Source organism: Betta splendens, chromosome 12 (genome assembly GCF_900634795.4).
Source record: "Betta splendens chromosome 12, fBetSpl5.4, whole genome shotgun sequence".
Lineage (NCBI taxonomy): Eukaryota > Metazoa > Chordata > Actinopteri > Anabantiformes > Osphronemidae > Betta > Betta splendens.
The window spans coordinates 7,789,014-7,810,641 of NC_040892.2; the positions used below are offsets into that span (position 1 = coordinate 7,789,014).

At 46.7% G+C, this 21,628-nt stretch overlaps 1 protein-coding gene across 2 annotated transcripts; it reads right to left on the reverse strand.

Moving 5' to 3' along the window:
- Positions 1 to 1,276: 1,276 nt before the first annotated feature.
- Positions 1,277 to 20,570, reverse strand: csgalnact1a (chondroitin sulfate N-acetylgalactosaminyltransferase 1a). Of its 2 annotated transcripts, none has more exons than XM_029168286.3 (8): positions 20,421 to 20,570; positions 13,032 to 14,217; positions 11,680 to 11,896; positions 10,290 to 10,391; positions 4,976 to 5,154; positions 4,406 to 4,500; positions 4,090 to 4,171; positions 1,277 to 3,049 (listed from the first exon to the last, which is right to left on the reverse strand). In XM_029168286.3, exons 2-8 carry the CDS (start codon positions 13,885 to 13,887, stop codon positions 2,754 to 2,756), a joined length of 1,827 nt encoding a protein of 608 aa, XP_029024119.1. In that variant the 5' UTR covers positions 13,888 to 14,217; positions 20,421 to 20,570; the 3' UTR covers positions 1,277 to 2,753. The 2 variants fall into 2 exon arrangements, with proteins under 2 accessions (XP_029024119.1, XP_029024120.1); XM_029168287.3 differs by lacking the exon at positions 20,421 to 20,570 and adding an exon at positions 16,861 to 17,019.
- Positions 20,571 to 21,628: the final 1,058 nt, after the last annotated feature.

The window sequence follows — 21,628 nt, forward strand, 5'->3', positions numbered from 1 at the left end:
CAGCTGCCAGTTGTCAGCTCACACTGGGTCATGACATCTATCTTCAGTTCCTGGGTTCATCTCTGGGAAAGGATCCACACTGATCTGGGGGCAGTAGGAGAAACACAGCATCTGCCAGGATATAACAAGAGAACGCCAGTACGTCCAGAAGTGAACGGGAGTTTCTTTCTGGACCACTTCAAGCCAGAAATGTTTCACTAAGACATTTGAAAATGAAGTCGCAACAAAATCAGGAATAATCATTTTCATCTCAGCCTGAGGATCAGCTGTTTAGCCAGAAAAGACCGCCTGCTCTAAACCAATGCTGACATTTCTCATGAAGCCTTTCACAGATGAGGTGGTCTAACAGCTGTGTACTGTATATACCGCCCTCTGCTAATGGAGAAGCTGCATGTGATATCCTGTACTCATCATCAGAGTTTAAAATGCTGTAATGTAATGTTAACAGAGCTCTTTCACATTTACACAAGGCTGGGAGCTCAGTGAGAGTCATGTTCTTTGACTTCTCCTGTGCTTTAATGGGCTCTAGACTACTTCTCAAACCGCCTGCACAGTCAAACTGAGTCTGAGAGGGTTCTCTGCAACACAGGGCCCAGCAGGGAACAGTTCTGGCTCTGGTTCTGGAATTATGGAAATTGCAATGCACCTATGTTTTATCATAAAGTTATCACTGAAACTGGTGGAATCAAGTGGTTTCAAATAACATGCATGAAAAAATGTGAGATCAGTTACACGATGCTGTCGAGGGTTTAAAACTGTCTGCATGAAATGTCTGTACCAGAATTGAGGTCATCTCTGCCAGTGAAGTGTCGCCATTTGTGTCCCGCCTCTGTGACGTGTCCTCCTCTACTGCCCTCATCACCCTCTGCAGCCTGGTTTTCCTCACCATCAGCCCTCCTGAGCTTCTCTAAGACAAATGCTAAGTTAAATTGAGATAATTAAGAGACGTTAAGAGCTAATTTACTATGTTCTATGGAAAAAATAGTTTGCTGCATCAATTTTCATTCGGCATATATTGGCCAATTAGTTTGATAATGGTATAGTATTGAGAGAGTAATGTTGTTGCAATGTTGTGCTGGGATTAAAACATTTTTTTACTGACTTATAAAATATTCTTATTTTTATTATTATTGTTATTAAACAGGTTACATTTTTAAATTTCCTTTCTTGTCAGTTTTAACACGTTGCTGTCAAAACGTCTTTACCCTTCAATAACTAATAATGACATATGAATTATTATTAATAATTGCAGTGAATGACATTATCACCCAGGAAAAATGGTTTATTAATTTAATTACCATGACATGAAAAAATAACTCAATGACAATTAATTTAATGTATTTTTACAATGAATGTTTTAACAGAAGACAATAAAAAATGAAAAAAGTGCCTCTTTTCACAGCTTTGGTCATTTACCAAAAATACACATTGTTTCAATCGCGTCTGATGACTGAGCAAACGCTAGATCAGGATTATAAGAACAGTATCTTTGTCTGTCTAAGCACGAAGCAACCATTGAGATAGTAATTAAAGTTTTACTGCTCACTGATATGTGTCATATTTTATCTTACAGTCTGTAATTTCTGATACATTTTGTCTAAGATAGGGGTCTAAGAGACTTAATCAATAGTAAAAGAACATATTCTTTTAACAAAGCCACATTTGTATAACAGGAACAAACATATTAAAATATAAATTCCGACTTATTAAGTCATCGTCAGGAGAGTGAACAATATAATGATTTAATTCTAATAAAAATAATTAGTCCACATATTGGTTTATCTCAATTTCAATTTAACAAATATGTATGACTTGCATCTAGAAGTTTTTTTGGGAAAACTGCCAGTTCATCAGAAAATATTTTCCAGTTAAAACGATATACTGTGTTTCTCTTTGGGTCATTCTCACTTCATGAGATAAGGGAATGTTGTACAAACAATACTGTACTGCAACAACTGCATGACATAAAATGCAGAAAAAAACTGAAAGCATAAAAGTGAAGGTTGATACAAACAAACTAAAGGAAGGAAGAGTACAGATCAATAATTTATAAAAAATTAAAGGTTTTACAAGGCCATTCCTGGCTTTTCTCAAGTCCTTCATTGTTTATTCGCCAACGTGTTATTGGCGTTTAGTCCAGTAGATGGCGCTGCTCCCTAAATGTAAAAAATGTACGGATTTTTTACATTTCTCAGGTCATCCTGAAGAGACAGTGTTTAGGGTTTATTCACAGAAGGCACCAGTTACAGCTCAAAGACATGATTCAGGTCACAGAGGAATATACAAACAGCAATTACACATCTGACAACGTCCACTGTGGTGAAGTGGGTGACCTCGATAAGTCTCATAAGCTAAAGTACACGGAGTTGTTCTTTCCAGAGCAACAGCGGGTAATAAAATCTAGGAAGTCTTCACATTCTCATAATATTAACAATTTGTGACATACAGTCTTTCATGTTCCCTTTCACACTAATTATGTATCATTAATATGTCTAATTAACACATATGTGCTTTAAAGTGTACTTACACAAAATATCTTTACCTGTGGACAGAGACCGAATATTTTTTAACCTGCTTCTGCTCATTTTATTCCTACAACAGAAAGTATACGACTTCCTCCTTCATACTACAAGAATCTGCTATTGACATTTTGATGTGCCTCTCCACGTTCCTTTCTAAAAATCGTATTCCTTTAAAACCTGCTTTCCAGCCCTTTAGGCGTGTGCAGCGCGTCCCACAGTCCGTCCTCACCCTCACGCCTTCTTCGGGTTTGCGTTCTGCTGCTGCTTCTGCTTGCGGAGGTGAGCTTCGATCTCGGGCCTGAAGAACAGCATCCCCAGCTGGCCGTGGGAGGCCTCGTTCATGGCTTTGGACTGCATGCACATGCGGTACTGGTCCGGCGGGAGCTCGTCCGCGCAGTGCTTCTCATGCCACAGGTGGAATAAGCCCCGCGACGGCGCCCGGACCACCAGGAGGCTGCTGTGCAGGTACTTCCTGTACAGGTGGACATCTTCGCCACCCCAGCCCTTGATATCGATGTCAAAACCTCCTGGAGATCCAAAAACAGAAAACAACATTCAATATCTTCGGTATCTATTTATCAAGGGCTGCGTCCACTATCTCTGAAAGGAATGCTGCTTATGAATCCTACAGCATTTTCTGCTTGGGATCAGTTTCGTAATTTCATGAGGGGGCGGTGAGGACACTGTGGACTGATGGACCGCAGAACAGTTCTTGACCGCGCCTGTTGAGGTGTCTCAACCCATCATGTCTCCTTCAGCTGATAGTTCATGTCTGTTCGCAGTTTATTTGGTTTATTCTGTCAGCCTCTGTCTCGTTCTGTGTCTCCCTTTTTAACAATTGCTCCGGGGCAGAGATAAGATACAGGAATTTAGGCCCAGTAAATAAATTGTTTATTTGTTTGCCTTCATGGCTTGAATAACGTATTCCACTGTAACAAAATCAGGATTAAGGATGTTGTCGGTTCTAAAGATGTAAAGACACTGGTCTCTGACATTAGGTCACGTTTTCATATACGGTGCAGTCATGACCTATTATTTTTTTTGTACATTCATATGACGTATATTATACATAAACCACTTCCTTGAAGCTCCCCTCTGTTCGCTCTGAGCCTTGCTTTACACTTAAGCGCATTTTGTGTGCCTGCGTGTGCGTTTGTGCCCCTAAACAATAAAACCCTCCGAGTTTCACCCTTTCCTCTAATTGATTTCACTCTGGAGGGAAACTAAATTGATGTAAATCTGTCTTGAGAGGCAATACTCCTCAGATCAATATACAGCGTGAGAGGACGTGGGGCTATGAAATATGCAAATATATGCTGCCGCCGCTGCTGCTCAGAGCTGTTTTGTGCCGAGTAATATAATAAAATCTCATCCCAGTTAAGGAAAGTAATGTAATACTGATCCATTTGAGGTTTATGGTTCTCACATCCATCAAGCTATGGCACCTTGAACACAGTCTCTGTGCTGGTAATCAAGCCCCAGGAGGAACAGTTTATGCATTATTGCAGTGCTAAAAGCTTATGAGGGGTTCGACTGCAGGGCCTGTTGCGTGTTTTGAAGCACTTACCAATATTGATGAAGTCGGATCTGTATTGACATGTCATACCAAAACCAAAATCCCTCCAGAAGCCAGTGTCTTTCTTGATCACCTGCAAGGAAAAGAAGTGCAAGTCTTAGAGAGCTATGGAGGAAATCAGCTCAGAACACATAGGGGGTATGTCAACACGAGTTCTTCTGTGCTCGGTGGATTTGTGCACCTAACAGCTGGAGAGAGGAAATATTTCTAAACCTCCTCCAGCTGTTTAGCACCACTTGGTGCATGATAGTTTCCACACGTGGCCTGTAGACGTTTAAAGAGAAGAAGGATGTGACCGGAGTGTTACCAGCTGCTGCTCCACAGGTGGGACGTGTTCAAGGCTCCCGTAGATCAAAGTGGGATTGTATTGGCTGAACAGCACTGGGTAGAAAACCTTTTTACCTAAGAGGCAGAGAAAGAGTGGCTTCAGGTTAAGATTTGATCGTAATTCTCGACTTTAGGAAAAGCTAGTTTGGACATCGTTGATACTATATCAAGGCACATTTTTGATATGATATACTTCATGTTTTCTTGATGGCATACTATACTAAGGCATTTTCTTTTGATCACATGTTATACAAAGGTATATTTTATGACTATACTAAGGTATCTTACACTAAGTCATATTTTTGACCACATACTATAGTAAGGGAATTGTTTTGTCCACATGTAATGCTAAGGCATTTATTGATCACATACTAAAGTAAGGCACATTTCTGACAATATTACTATAATATAATATAATAGGTAATCTAATTCCAATAGTTCAGTAATCTATGACTAAAATTAAGCTATCAAAAATAGGGAGGAGAAATCCTGATTTGAGTATTGCCATTAACAGTTACTATCGCAAACTGTGTGTGTGTGTGTGTCTAACCCGGCTGTGTGTTAAGTCGGCAGGTGTTGAGGAAGTCCACTGTGAAGTAGATGTCCACATCGCAGAAGAAAAGCAGTACGTTTCCTCCTTTCCAGGCTCGGGCCCCAACGTCTAGACCTCGTCCTCGAGAAAACTCCTCATCCAGCTGCAGCAGAGTGTAGTTTTTGAAGTTGACCTCCCTGCAGAGACAGAAAAGTACAGAAAAAAAGAAGTCAGTTGTCTTATAGGATACAAACTAAAGGTTTACTTAAATATATATTATGAAGAAAAATCCCATTCCAAGAATTTTTATGTTAAAATATTAAATATGGCAGAATAAAAAAGGTCATTTTAAAATAACAGTAATAATAATAATTATTATTATTTAAAAATATTACAACAATATCTTCAGGACATCATTTCAGATATAGATAGTTAGAGATAGAAAGATCTCAGTCAAATAGAGAAAAGTCTCAGACACTGACACTGATTCTCAATGTACTTCATCTTAAATTAATTAAATTTACCCACCCCACCCTTGAATTACTCAATGTGCAACAGACACTAAAATTCAGAATGTTTGCTGTAGAAACTGCAGCAGCCTCACCCCGGCCAGCTCATTTCAATTGAATCTTAACGCTCTGTCGTGTAGGAAATCTTAAATCAACCAAAATCCTTCTAAAATAAAGAGCTTGTTATAATAATAACAATTACAATTATTTGAAAAGTTCACACCAGTCCAAAACGCTTCCTTTAACGTGTTCATGGAGTTCAAGCTTAGGTCTGAACTGGATCTGAAGTGCACGTGATACCAGACCCTATTCCACAGTCTGCCTGACATGAGGTGAAACATCTGGATCCAGATGTGGACAGCTGTGACCTTTTCCTTGACCACGACTATTTGTACAGTTGGTGACTAACACTTTACTCATACGTTCAGACACTGACGCACGTGGTGGAAAAACTGGTGACAGAGCAAACAAACATCCTCCTTCGTGCACGTCAGGGAGAGCAGGTAGACACACACACACACACACACACACACACACACACACACACACACACACACACACACACACACACACACACACACACACACACACACACACACACACACCACACAGCTCAGAGAGGAATCACCACTGAAAACATGCTCCATCTGTTTTCACCTGAAGCAGCTTGAATCTTTCATCCCACTTTTCCATTTCACTAATCTACATGAACAGTGTCTATCAGTATATTTATTAATGAGCTTGTCTGGCTGTTGCTAGTTCTAATCATATAAGAGCCTGAATCCCAGAGAACATCTTGTTTGTTTAAACATCCTCTTTAAAAAAGTCTGGTGACGTGAGCAAATATCAAGAAACCAGTCAGTCTGCATATCAGCCAGCGGAGTGAGTCCACGGGTCTGTTTGCAGCTTGTGAATCCAAACAGAGTCGATCTGTTTCACATTCTACAGGTCCCAGGAGACGGGACCCACCCGCTGGCACTAAACTGTCCACAGATGGCAGACACAGAGCACAATAGCCGAGTTTGTCTGGAACAATGTTACTCACGCCGAATTCACATGTTGATTCAGTCTCAATTCACGAAGAGGTTCTGTGGCGTAACATATAGTACGGCTTCAAGCTGCAGCATGCAAATCCAAACTAAAGCTGAAATCAGGCCAGTTTGAAAAAAGATACTGTACTAACAACAGAAAAAACCAACTCATTACCTAAAGACACAACATGTGAATCATCTTCATTGACGGCAGTGATTGGTGTAATCCTAAATTGAGATCATCCCTTTAAAGCATATCTGCCCATCTTGGGGTTTGTGAGTAGTTGAGTGCACGATTGGAAGCTCACTGCAGCCTGTGATGAAGCTGCGCGGGGCGTCGGTACCGCTCAGCTGACGTACAGTCGTGGAACAAGCTGAGCGCCCGTTGGCTGCAGACACAGGGTGCACACGCAGCTCGTTTGTGCGCTTCGGGGGCGCGGCTGGACGATTGTGTTACCTTTGGACCGAGCCGGGCCAGACTTTCTCCCGGCCTCGCGTTAAGAACACAAACACAAGCCGACTGCAGCGATTCACAAAGGCACCACGTGCACTAATGATGCTATCATTATGTCGCTGTGACGCTGACGTGTTCATCACTATGTCTGTTTCAGGAAAGAGTAAAGGTTCATCTATTATTCTGCGCTGTGTGTGCTGAGCAAATTACCTGTTTAAATAATTTTCACAGACACACAGGCACCAGGATTGTGTGTCAAATTGAGGAGACCACTTATATCCTGCAATATCCTTGTTCTCTAAATTGCTTTTTATATTAGGATCTCTTTACTCCCTTCCCCCCGCAGGCGTCAGCACCCTATTACGGCTCAGAAGCACTCCATTTGTTTACTGCAGGCGCGATGGCTGCTACCTAGCAGCGCTGTCATGTCGCGTCTCAGCTGGAGGCCTGATCCTGTTAGTTCTGCCCAGGACACCAACGGGAGTCCAGATTCTCTGTCTGTGCGAATCTGTCCCTCCGTGTAAACATTTGTATGTATTTGTGTGTGATAATAGCCTCTTGCTATGAAGCATGTGCCAGTGTGTGAGACGGCGGAGGCCTCAGCCGGTGGCCGTTTCAGAATAATCAACCAACTGGATCTGAACATCCATTACATCGATTATCATTACATTTGTATGTTCATGTTTCCCAGAGGATACACACTAATGACGCCATGACTGCATTAGAATGACAGTAAAGCTTATTGAATCCTCCTGCGGTGTAACACTGGGACTAGCACAGCTACCAAGCCTGCTGTTTCTGCTCCTGCGCCGTCTCTCTGTCCGTTCCATTCTCGTGAATGTGAAATCTGCAGGACGTTGACGCGAGCGTCCACTTCGATTCAGGACGAACTGATTTGATCTCGGTTCCTTAAAGCCCAGCTCTGACCTCACGTCTGTCCCATCCGCACTGACGCGGCGCCACAAAGCACCTGCAGGAAATTCCACAACATCTGACACTCGCGGATGAACTGATAAGGAAATCAGCCTGACAGAAAGGTGCAGGTGGGCATTTTAGATTGTGAAGGGGGGAAAAAAGAGCGTGCACTTTATAGTGAGCTGGAGAATCAACAGTCTGCACATGTAATGGAGAGGTAAGTGCAAGTAATAAAAAATTTAGAGTTGTAGTGATCACTGAGGCTGAGCCCTCAGGCAGTTATTAACACGGGGCCATTTGCAGCTCGGTGTTGGTGATCTATAAACCCCGCTTTAATATTCATATTTGACAGCTTTCTAATTCATTTACGTTTTGTTTATCACTTCATCCGCTCATAATCTTCACCAAAGCCCCGTCTGCTCCGCATCATCCTCCCGCTTCCTCAGACCCACGGTCGCACAAAGAGAGAGGCTGCTGTGAGCAGAGAGACGGAAGGAGGCTGAGTTTGATGGAGGGAGAATGATTCCAGCCCTTTTTCTGTTGTCTTTTCTCTTTTATCTACGAGCCCAGTTTCCTTCATGATCCCCGCTGACGCTCACGTTCATTCTCTGCAAATGGCCCGTTTCCAAGTTGTATCAGTTTCACACCTCTCCTCCAACATCCTTCCTCACCCCCCCACCCCCCCAGTCACCCGTCCTCTGCCTCTGAAGCGCTGTAATTATTCATACGTATTGACTGGTATCTCTTTAAAACAGAACGCTCGTTCTTATCCCTGCTTCGCGCTCGCATCCTCTACCTCCCGTCTAATCTCCGTCTCTTCCTCTTCATCACATGCTGTTTTTGATTCATTATCCTTACGTACGCGCTCCCCAGCGGGTTCGGGCCCGAGTTCAGGCTGTGAAGCGTGGATCTGTTAGACATACACTTGAAAGCGTGAGAGTTCGGTAGATGATCCTATCTATATTAAACGAGATCCCCGATGGTGTGTCGAGGTGCTTGAGGAGAAGAGGCTCAGGATTCGTTTCTATTATCTATAACTTCAAACTGTAGAACCACTTTAACTGTTGATATACGTACACAGCTCTGCAATAAAACAACTATCCTCATTTGAACCCAGCAGAGCGAGCGATGGGAGTCGGAAAGCCTGGTGGGGAGCCAAGGCAATTTCGATCTGGTAAGACTCATTGAAAATTTGGCCTGGAGTCACTAATATAAAGGTGTTGACAGTCATCTAACTGAGCTTTTTGAGGAATTGTCGCATTGACCGCAGCTAAACATTCAAGTGAAAGAATGTTTGGTTGGTTTGTGGCCGGGTGTTCATCAACACTGCTTTAGACCGAACGCTGCTGCTCTTTGTGTTTACGCGTTAGCGCTGAATGCTCTGACAAAATCATTTCTTGGACTTTCCTGTAGGTAAACACGTGTATGATTATAGCCATTAGTACACTTTGTGTGTACCGTGTGTGCGTCTCTGCCTGGGGAACGGACAGCGGGAGCACAATGTTGTCCTTGTATAACATTTGAAAGCCAGATAAAGGAAGCGAGGAGCAGAGAGTTGATTACAGCCACCGATTCGGACCCAGATAAGCGGCTGCATAAGTGATGAATGTAATTGTTGGACTGTGGGAAGAATATAAAGGAGTTGAAGGTAGAGCTGCTTCAGGACAACGGCCCCTTTCACTCACTATATCCCCACTTTACTTCCGCCGCAGCTGTTGTCCTTTCAGTGTAATTCTGCCTAAAACCCTTTCAATCAGGTCTGTTACATGTGTCTGTTCTGCTCCCTTATGCACCCCGTGACACTACAGGAGTATTTAATGCCGGGCTTCTTTAAAATCGCCACGGTTCCCCTCGGCGACAGCAGGGAGAGGAGACACAAAGAGACAAAGAGACGCTGTTCTAATACTGGAGATGGTTCAGCTGATGCAAGGCCACACAAAAACCCTCCAGGCCCGGGAAACTGACAAGGGTCGCCATAGCAACGCCCTCGGGGGGAATCCACGGCCCGGTCCGCCGGGGACCCAGGCTCCCGATCGGCCTCCCAGCGGGCGTCTCCAGAGGTGAGGAAGGTGAGCAGCACGTGAGGGGGACGATCACGGGCCCGATGTAATTTATCTGTGCTGGCCGGGTCTCAGCTCGTCAGCATGGGTGGCACACTGCTCCATTATTCATGAGGCAGATGACTGCTGTGGCAGGACGCCGAGCCAGGAGGTGTGTGTGTCCGTGTGTGTGCGTGTATGTGTGTGCGTGTGTGTGTGTGTGTGTGTGTGTGTTCAGAAGGCCTCCCAGTTCATGGCGTGCGAATAACCTAATATTTTACGGCCTCTGCCTTTTGCTGCAGTGCTCATTTCATTACATAAATTGCAGTGCGCATTCTGCTCCTGGCTCGTGGACACCCGGGCTTGGCGGCGCCTCCGACCCACCTGGATGTGTTCTCCAGAGTGCTGCGGACCTCGCTCATCTGCTCGTTCCCAAAATACACCACCGTCAGATGGACCCGGCCGTCCTGTCGCACACAGACCTCCCTGTGCAAACACACAAACACGCAGAGGAAGCGACATCAGGAAGGCATTCACAAACCGCACAGGGAGGCTCTGACAGGAAACCGTGATCACAAGGTTAACGAAACAGAGAAAACCGAGACTGAAGGACTGATACACAAAAAAATACAGACGCTGCGCTGAGTGAGAGAGCGACTGAGCGAGTAGAAGACGCTGGGTGGGAGCCGCTCGCAGACACTTTGATGGAGACATGTCAAATACATCACATGCATGCTGAGGGGACATGCAGACGGGGAGGAGGAGGGTGGTCTCATAAAACAGCTCGGCTGAAAACATATTATGTCGAGAGAATAAATGATGTTTTCAGTGTGAATTCAGAGACTCTGACAGAGACTCGGGAATGTTCTGCTGTTTTTGTTTCTGTGACTCAGAAAAACATTTGATAAACTTGCAGCTACAGTATTCCTCGTTATCGGCCTCTAAACACACGCACACACGCACACACGCACACACACATACACACACACACACACACACACACACACACACACACACACACACACACACACACGCACGCACGCACGCACGCACGCACGCACGCACGCACGCACACACGCACACACGCACACACGCACACACACACACACACACACACACACACACACACACACACCTTAATAAGGATGAGGGCAAAGTGTTTGCTCAGCGACTCGGCCCAGTCTTTCCAGCGAGCGCGCTCACACTTACCCTGCTGTATATCAAGCACCGCCGGTCTGCCCAGGGGGCATTTTAATGGTCCGCAGCCCTGCTTCTAAGCAGGATTTACCATGTAAAAAGGGCCGCGATAAGCAGCGGCAGCAGCAAAATAAAGCACACACATTGGGGAGGATGTTTTCCTGTTAGCTGAGAAGTTTCCGCCTCCTAAAATCACGAATGTGTTTTCATTTTCATCTCAGCTCTCAGGGATCCATTAGCAGATAATCAGACTTTACACCTTTTCAAATTATGGTTTCATAATTAACTTTTACTTCAAGTTCACGCTTCAGTATTTTGGCAGTTATTATTCCTGTGGTCTGGTGATGATAAGTGATCTGTAATATTCATCATCTCGTCTAAATAATTTAAATCTCTCATTTAAATAAATGAACACAACTACATTCAAAATGTTAACTACAAATTCTACTAAATGAAAAAAGTCTGTCTCACGTAATAATGTCGCCACTGATCCTCTCACCTTTAGCTTCTGCTATTTAAAAGGAGCAACTCTATAATAACATCTAAATGCGAAGTGACTAAATGAAGAGACTCTCACCTGAAGTTCTGCATGAACTGCTTGAACTTGTCTGTGCGCCTCGACAGCGGCACCACGATGTTGATGGGGACGGCCGACGTGTCCACCCGCTCCTGCTTCACCTTCATCAGGGGCCCGAAGGGCCGGAAGAGGACCAGGCGCCTGAACTCGCTGCTGGTCTCTCCCCTGAAGGTCAGCTCGTACAGCGTCCCTTTGTCCTTCTCTGTCCGGGTGATGCCTGAAAGGTGCCACACACACACACACACACACACACACACACACACACACACACACACACACACACACACACACACACACACACACACACACACACACACACACACACACGCGCATTCGTTTAAATCCCCTGAGATGTATGTGTTATGTGCGAGTGCAAAGGATCATGTCTTTCCCAGCTGCTCTAATTATAAACGCTATACACCAGCACTTCTTCACATGGCCACTATTCTTAGCATTTCCTGAATATTGAAGATGAGTTTTCATTTAGTACTACTGCTCCTCAGAATGAGCGTCTTTGTTTCCTGCCTCTGTAGCTGCCCGTGTCCCATGCTGAGGACAGATCGCTGGCTTCCCTTTGCAGCCCTGCAGATGCTAGCGTCTGCCTCTGCATCCTGCCCCGCCGGATAAAACGCCCGCGTGTTGGACGTTGGCTTAAAATCGATGTCTTAATCCATTAAGGCATTAATCGCTAAGTGTGGCGGGGGGGTTGCTGTTGCTGTGAATACAGACGCACGCCCGTCTATTAAATGCACACAACCCGTGGCTCGTTTCCCTCTCGTAAAAACCCCCGGTCGCACGCTAGCGTTTGGCGCCTGAAGAGGACCCCCCGCTGTGAACGACGAGCAGCTGGCTTCATTTCCTTCGGTCGCGAGAGGATTTCCTGGCTGCAAAACAAACTTCCAGGAATTTAGGTAACCAGGAAAAGAGCGAGGAGGGAGAGATGCGACGTGATCGTAGAAATGAAGAACGCTTCACTGCGTCACATTCATGTTCTACTATTGCCTTGTGACGACAAAGCTATTATCTGCAGGACGGAGGCAGAGACGGAGGAAGCTCTCAGCAGAGTTTACTCTGAGCTACGCTGTGTTTTTGCAAATGTGCTTTGCTTGGCTTAGGCGTCCAACCTGTACACAGACAAATGTAATCACTGGCTGGATTACTGGGCTGGTGGGTGTAGGCATGCACACTGGTCTCCATGGTGCCCAGTCCCAGAAATACCCAGAACCTGTTGTTGTTTTGTTTTGTGTTGTTCGTTATCTGTTTTTAGCATCTTGTTTTGTTCATGTTGTTGCTTCTCTGTACAATTATGTGCATGTGCTCATCTTCTTTCAAACAGTAATAGTTAAACATACCTTCTATGAAGTCAGACGGCGCGTACACTTTGCTGGTCTGACTCTTCTCCGCTCCTCCCTCGCTGTCCGGCGGCGACGGCGCGTTCAGGCTGTGCAGCGCCGTCTCCAGCACCTCTCCCAGCTCGTCCCTCTTGTCCTTCCTCACCGGCTTCTCCTCGGGGTGCCGCGTCAGCCCCATCTCCAGCTGATACACCCTCTGCAGGGTGAAGCTCTCGAAGGGCACCACCGCGTACTCGCTGGGCAGCCTGGCGCCGGCGCTCACCTCCGCCTTCGACAGCTGGCTCCTCAGGAACTCCTGGAGGTCCGCCTGCTGGCTCCTGGTGCCCTGAGCCTCCGCGGGGCCGCTTCCCTGGGGCCTGGCCCCAGCTTCCTGTCCCTCCGCCGGGCCGGCTCTCTTCAGGCTCTCCTGCACGCCTTTCAGCTGCTGGCTGCGCTCCTGCAGGGCCTCCTTCAGCCGCGCGATCTCCGTCTTCAGGGACGAGATGTGGAGGCGGTGCTGCTCCTCGCGCTCCTTCAGGAGCATCTGGTACGACTTGGCCCCCGGGGGCCCGCCGCTCAGAGGGGCCCTGGCTCCTCTGGTCCCGCCGGCCCCCGCCCCGACCCCTGGCCCCGTGCCCCCCAGGCCGGCGGGATTGGGTCCAGGACGGGGCAACACGTGGCTCAGGGGGGAGTCGTCCGACGGCGGGGGGCTGCAGGTCATGACATAGAGCAGAGACAGGGAGCAGCAGAGGAGCACCAGGGCGCCTCCGACGCGGGACACCCAGGCTAGCAGCCCACGCCGCAACATGGCTTCATGCAGCATCCAAACTCTCTGCTCCCACTTCAACAGCAGCATGCACGCAGACAGGAAGATCATGTAACCTCACACACTCCAGCCTCGGTGTTAAGGGTCCATTTGTGATTATGTTCCATCACCCGGTGAGGAGGCGTGGGGTCATTCAATCAGAATGAGAGCGCTCCCTTCACTCCGGCTTGTTTAGTCACGGGTCAAAAGCTTGTTAGAGGCACTGGGTCCGTCTCCGTTAGCTCCATGTTCTGCCGTTACATCATCTATCACTCATACTGTAGGTGACTCATCCGTCTGCTCCCTCAGTCACTCCATAACCACTTCTTCCTGTCTGCCCGTCTGCGTTGGAGGCGAATAAACCCCCCGGTGGTCCGCGCTCGCTTTCTTCGCGCCGCTCCCCTAACAGAGAAAACAGAACGCAGGGGTTTACCATCGTCCACCGGCTCCGGTTCGTGACCCGCGTCGCCTGAGTCGGCGGCAGAAACGGGCCAGACCCTTCCGGCGTGTCGGTTCAGGCCGGCAAAGGGCTCCGGCTGCTAATGCCAAAGTAAGCATTCCTCCAGGAACACAGCTCCTGGAAGTCAGTGTCGCCGAGGCAGGGGTGTGTTTGTTCAGAAAACTAACCGGATTATATACAGCTTTATATACATCTGTATTTTTAGTTTAAACTGCCAGAAACCCTGTTTAATCTCTTTTTAAAACCATGACGTTGATTGTCAAGCACCGTCTAATGTTGTGCCTGAATAACTAATCAAAGGCATCATTCCTAAATAAAGCTCTCAGGTTATTTTGAGCCAGAGTGCAAAACCTCTGCTTGCTCCACTTTCCTCCCACAGTACAAAGACATGCAGATTATTTTAATTTGCCATCTCCACCCACACGGCGGTGGGAGCGCGAAGAGCCGACTCCGAGGCCCCGCGCTAATGGGTGAAGGTGTTCTCTGCCTCTCGAACAGCGCGAGCTGGAACGGGGCGCGCATGAGGCGAAGCGGAGCGGAGCGCTGCGTAAAAAGCTAATTTGCCGTTTTCAGCGACACAACGTGGGCGCAGCTGACAGACATGTTTCTATGAAACCGGAAGCCGCTCCACCAGGTGCCTGAGTGGCGTCTCCTTCGTGTGTGGGGCTTTTCTCCACTTAGTCCGGCTTCCTCGCACACCTCTTCCTCTAAGGCGCCCGTGGGTGTGAATGTCACGGTGAAAGGTCGTTTGTCTCAATGTGTTGGGCCTGTAACGAGCTGCTGACCAGTCCGGGACCCTGGGACAATAGTTTTTTATGCGTCACCTTCGGTCCTCGATTCCTTCTCGACGCGTCCAGAATATTTTACTCGGGTCAAGCAACTTTGATGCATTCACAAAAAGAAGATGTCACCCTTGAATAGAATAATCCCATAGATCTAAGATTAGACACCCAGCGCCACTGACGTTTATAAGTGAAAGTATTTTCCTGTTTTTTATGAGGTGTCTCAGTGTTTGAGTTACTGTACATATCTGTAAATGTATCTCTGTGTATCAATCTCGGCCCAAACACAGGCAGCTCTGTCAAAGCGCTGCCTGAAGCCGGGCCCAATGAAAGGATTAGTATATAGCAGGAGTGAATACAGGCCTGTGCTCCAACAGGCGGCTGAATCAGGAGAGTCAGGTCCGTCCAGCAGCACCTCCACAAAATGCTTAGGGAGAGGGTGCTCGGGGAGAGAGAGAGGTGGGCGAGCGAGCGCCGGAGCATCATCCTTTGAATGAAAGGAAAAGCCCTCGTGATGTTATTACACGAAGCCCTCGAAAATATGGCACGACGTTAATGGAGCGGCAGCGGTTTAATCACTTTCAGGCGCGCAGCTCTCATTAGTTTTCGCGGCCACGTGTTCACAAGCTGGACCTCTTTGAAATAATTACATCACTTCTCCCAGATGACTCTGGCCCCGGACTTTACGACTTCCTGTAACACGCGACGCACTTACGCAGGAAAAGCAGCCTGAAGCCGAGTAAGGGTGTGATTCTGTCAGCTTCTGGTGTGAAGGTCGTGGGGTCAAATGCAGCCACTTGTGTGACTGTGTTGTAAATACGTTTAATAAGATACTAACTACTTTGTCACAACTTCCTGTCGCTACGAGAGGAAGATTCGTGTGTGGAAGGAACCTGGCGCGACTGCGAGGCGTGAGACGGATGCAGCTCGCAGTCGAAGCGGGAATGAATGAGTGGATTCAGGCCGGGTCGTTGGACCCCCCGCGGGGATCAGCTGAGTAATCATGTTTGACTTTGCTGGTGGTGGGACGTCTGGGCACACAATGCTTATCTTCAGCACTCGGTGACTTTGGGCTTCAACTATTAACGGCACTGTGTTTGTTTTCTGGGGAAGTTCGTGAAAATAGAAAGATCAGGAATGGACGTAGTTTCCAGTGAAAGATGTCCTGCAAAAAAAAAGTTTACAGAATCTATCCTCATTTACTGTAAAATAAATAGCCAGTTTAGGAACATGTCACACCCACAAGTAGAAGCTAGAAAGCCCTGATTGAACAACTTGGAACTGACAAACATCCAAGCTCCAAATGGAACCAATCCAGAATCTCCACTGAGCCCAAACCATCGCTGTTACAGAATCTGAATATGTCATTACGTCGTGTAGCAAAGTCGAAACGCTAAATCGAAGAGTTCCTGTTTTCGCTGTGCGGAGCTGCAGTCTTCTTCTGCGCGTCTGCCGAGCGCTGATAACGGCTTCCTGGTGTTTCGCAACCTTAACTGTTGGCTCTTCAGCTTCGATCAAACGTCGCCCCGAGTGAAATTCGCAGAAATCTCCTCCGCAGCGCCGTCGGGCCCCGACGCGGCGGCCCTCGGCGCAAACACTGCTGTTCGGCGACGCAGACACGCGCTCCACTTCCTGAGATGACACGGCTGATGAATGTGTTTCCCTCCCGATCAAATATTTCACTCTGTCTGCCACGAATATAAACAGGAACGCGGAGACGAGAGGGGAAGCGGGTCAGAGTCAGAGAAATGAAATAAGTAATCAGGCTGACGTGAAATAAAGGGGAAGGGAAGAATGATTTACTGTGTCGTGGTCGGACGTGTTTCCAAAGAGGAGATCGGCATCTGCTCCCGCCGCCGAAATCACTTCCTGCCCTCTCGCGCTGCAGCTTCTTGCCCGCGGGCGCGTGAGCGCGCATCGACTGTGCGCGGTAAAACGAGTGTATCTGGAGCATTTGCGGTAAAAAAAAAATAGTTTAGCATTTTAACACCTGTGTTCATCTGAGTGAGAGAACGAGTGAGTGCGTGCGTGAGCCGTCGCCGGTGAACGGTCGTCACACTAGCGGAGCAGAAGTCGCACGCAGGTGACAGGTGACTTCCCGCTCCGCAGCCAGACGCGGGGTCAGTCCGTGCGCGCGACCTCGTGTCAAAAGCCGAAGCAGCGTCGCAGATGTGTCGAATGCGAGAACGGTTTTTCCACTGAAAACCACGGGGAGCACGCACTAAGCTGCTTTCAGGGAACTCCTAAGTCTTTCACCTCTTCATCTGTTAATTCCACCAGTGAGTGGAATTTTAAGGTAAGTGATTCCAGAGAGCGTTCAGTTCCAGGACCTTTAAACTGGAATGCAGCCTTCATTCCTGTTATCAAATACAGGAATGAAGGCGCTTCATCACAGCAACAACTCCATTGAAACGTCCCTGGATCCTAATCAACGCGTACATTTGACGTTTTAACTGCGCAGCCTTTGAACACAAGCTGCGATAACTCCTGATGACATCATGTCAGGGTTAAAAACACCCTCCTCCACATCCACAGAATATGTCGTCCAGCTGTTTTCACGAAGTGGGAACTCCTCAGCAATAATGAGTAAACAGATCTTGACATGTAAAGATGATGTTGACTGAGGACGGATTGCGTAACCGACGGAGTGTTTGAGAAACAGCTTGTGGACTTTCTCAGAGTTACAGCGAGTCACAGGCACATGTAGCACATGTACATATGACTTTCTATAGGTTCTGGAGACCACCCCCCTTCAAACCTTGTCCTCCTACATATGTCCTACATCCTGACACAAGTAGCTGCCGATAATTACAACGCAATAAAAGGTTAAAAAGCGGCTTCATCCTCCATCTTGTCGCCATTCAGCCAGCGAGTTGTGCATCTGTATGACAGCTCCGTCTGAACCTGCCCCCCAGCAAACCGACCGTAACAATGAGGAGGGTCCTTCAGGGAGGCAAACGAGGAGACGAGAGGACAGATTAATTAAGATAATGTAAAAAAAAAAAAAAAAAGAGTGGGAAAAGAAGGATGGCGGGAGCTTCGACTCTACCCACAGACCACCTGAGGGGAACTATTAAGCGGCAGATCAGATACACGGCGAGGAGAGAATGAGGAGAGGAGTCGGTCTAAAGTGAGCATGTGGGAGGGGAAGGAGGCGAGCGGGAGGCAGAGAAAGGCTCCTTTGATGTCCCTTGTCCCCTCAGGTGATTCTCCCTCCCATTCATTAGGGGCCGGTTTCCCCGGATCCTTCCTGTCGACGTGCCATCTGGAAAAGGCACCTCACTCCACTTCACTACAAGCGCTCCGTGTTAACATTTTGCCACCCACCTCTCCTCCTCCCCCCAATGCAACATGCCGTCACACTCGGGCTGCATAGCGTGAAAACGTTAGATTAGAACGGATAGGAGACGAAGTGACAGAAAGAAGGTGGTGGAGACCAAAACGGGGGCTGAAACAAGCAGGAATGCTGAGAACATTGGCTCCACATTTGGCCTCGTACACTTTTATGACTGAAAAAAAAAACAACCCTCTTCACTGTAACGGAGAGTTGCTTGCTGTTTATAGTCAATATATCAGACTTGAAACACGTCCGATGAGCTTCGACGTGAGGTCGGCGGAGCAGCTGTCGGCCGTCAACAAGTTTCCGATCTTAATACAGAACAAACAGCGGCAGATTTCGGTGCTTGTTGGAGCCCAGAACAATTTGTGATCCCCGTAAATCTCCACAAAGCACTGATCCAACAGCAGCCACTACCGGCTCTGCAGCCTTCTATATACGACTGCAGAGAGTGGGAATTAGCGGGTTTTCCCTCAATCACCGACACAATGAAAACCACAATATAATTCTAATAGGAAGCAGCGCATGTCTGCGTAATTATGGCACCGGATAATAAATCTGGGCATATTTTTTAAATGCTCGCTGTCACATGCCTCACAGTTGTTGACAGTAATTGCACAAGTGGGAAATTACTGTTTATAGCTGATAATAGAGAGAAACAATTGAGGTGGACAACAAATGGCTGAACCCAGTGTTTGTGAACCACTCGTGTTCCTCTAGTAGCCTCAGAACGCTGCTGTTCTCGCTCACCTTTGCAACGCCTTGTGCAACTGGGAAATGTTAACATGTGCGAGTTGTGTAAACGGTTGAGTCGAGGCCCCAGCCGTTAAAACAGGTCATTGTAATATTCAGGGTAATATTTCTACGGACTCGGCTCCATCACATGTGGTGTATGAGTGAAGCTGACAGGCAGCCCTTGAGCCAATAGTCTGTAGCCCTGAACGGCTCATAAGCTCTTTATTTACTGTAACAGCTTCATACGAACGGGCATCATCTAAATACACATGGGCGTCTATAATATCATCAGAGGCGAAGTGTCAATATGCTGCAGGGATGTTACATCAGCATCACTAAAATGTCACTGGGTAAACGATTGGGTTATATGATGTGTGCAGCCCAAGGACGCACGCGCGAGAGCACCCAGGACGTGGGACCCTGCACGGAACCAAGTGGTGTAATTACCGGCATTTTATAAGCACTAAATGAACGGAACTGTGGAAAAAAAGCCTGGAACACAAGTACTGAGTTCTTCATCCAAACCAATCAAAGTCTACTTTGTCTTGAGTGGTTCATTATTAAAGACGGAAACGTGAGTCAGTTCTGTCACCACAGCCGTTTTCATCAGTCAATTGTCCAAACTGCTCGTCTTTTCTGCTGGAGGGACAACATCAAATCCCACTTAATCTCCTGTTTCATTCTTCCAATATAAGGGAAAAAAACGGTGCCAAATATTTCCTGGGTGCCTGTTAGTAAATGCACTAAGCAGGATTAAAGCCATTTCCCTGATAAAACCCCTCAGCTCACTCAATGTGCTGTGTACTGTATGCATGAGGGTGTGTGTGTGTGTGTGTGTGTGTGTGTGTGTGTGTGTGTGTGTGTGTGTGTGTGTGTGTGTCCACTGAATGCAGGTAATTTTATTATCTGGCTCTACCCACTACAAATCACTGAGGGCATTTTAAAAGTATTGCTGATGCATGACTCAGACAGGCGACCTGGTTGTTTGTGACAATATATTTGTGTTCAATATACCAGATGTGACCCTATGAAGTAAAATGATTATTAAAATATTCAAACTAAAACAACAGAAGACTTAAGCAGACAAACAGAATATAGTCTAATTGGAACGCAGCCTGTCCTGGTCCGTGTTTACAGATTGATTTAGTAACAACTGAAAAGTAGATAAATATGTTATAATCAACAGAGCGAAATTCAATTTGAAAATTCAGACCGAATATTTCAGATTCTGGCTGTCGACAGGCTGCGTGTAGTTTAAAGTGTGAGCGTCTTTCTCATCGGACTAACTCACCTCGTACTTCAGTCCATGCTGAGGCTGGAGGTTTTGTCCCGGTCTGCGGTTCCGGTCCCGGTCCTGTCCTGCCGTCCTACACCGGTCCACAGCCGACACTTGCGGAGCGTAGGAGCGGGTGTGCCCATTTGTAGAACCCAGAGACGAACTGAGACCGGAACACGAGAATTGCTCCTTCAAAATAAAACCGGCCGTGACGGGAACAGTTCAGATGTGCTCACAGTATTTCTACTAACGTGTACTACTGTACCTACCGCTGACTTACACTGACCTAAATATAGTAATCTATAGTTATATACCTATCAGTCTTTTCTTCTAATAAACCTAATCGGCAAAAAAGGGCTGATTTCCAGCAGCACATTACTAACTAGTGGTCGAAGTCCTGGCAGATATTGGACCAGATTTAATGCTGTTAATTATTCAAGTGTCTGAATTATTTTTTTATGATGTAACTTGCTGTATTATATATATATATATATATATATATATATATATACACACATACATACTGTAGTATACATATATTGCTGAAACATAACATTTTTCTAATGTTTCTACAACATAATCAAAAAGGAAAAGTAATTAAGTAAGTACAGAAGTGTAAGACACTGTATGTTAAAATATATAAAAATAAAAAAAGCATAAAGTGAAGTAACCCTATAAACACAAACTAACCTGGTCCTGTGTCGTATTTTGAAAGGCCGTAGCGGAAGTGGCACCGTCTCCCGTGTGTAACGTGGGCACCTTCACGCCGGCGCTCTGCCCGCCGGTCCACCCAGCTCCCCGCCTCCCTCCCCTCAGCCGCTCACATAAAGACGCCTTGTTGGTTGATTCAAGACGCGCAGCAGCAGCACGAAACAGTGCCGCCTTTCATTTGCAAAGCCAACGAGGAATATGTGTCTTTATGCGAAGGGTCTGGAGGCATGTGCTCTGCAAAACCCAGGTCTCACAGATTCAGGGAACTAAAAGCCTACAAAACATCAGAGCAGCTTTAGTTCCTTCATCTCTCAGACACATATGGACACAATCTGTGAGGTTTTCGCTTGTAATTGTGCGGTGACTCATGTCAGACCATCTGAAGTCACAGCTTTCCTCCACGTCTGTTGGAGGCAAACCTTAATAACCTAGTAGAAATATGTCTATGACGGAGCAGGGGCAAGAAAAACAAATATAAAAGAACTAAAAGTACTAATATTAAATTACATGTT

Coding starts and splice junctions, on each gene's coding strand:
- csgalnact1a (XM_029168286.3), bottom strand. CDS start 13,887: ATGATCTTCCTGTCTGCGTGCATGCTGCTGTTGAAGTGGGAGCAGAGA. Junction 4,501..4,975: donor CCGACTTAACACACAGCCGG/GTTAGACACACA, acceptor TCTGCCTCTTAG/GTAAAAAGGTTTTCTACCCA. Junction 4,172..4,405: donor CACCTGTGGAGCAGCAGCTG/GTAACACTCCGG, acceptor TTTTCCTTGCAG/GTGATCAAGAAAGACACTGG.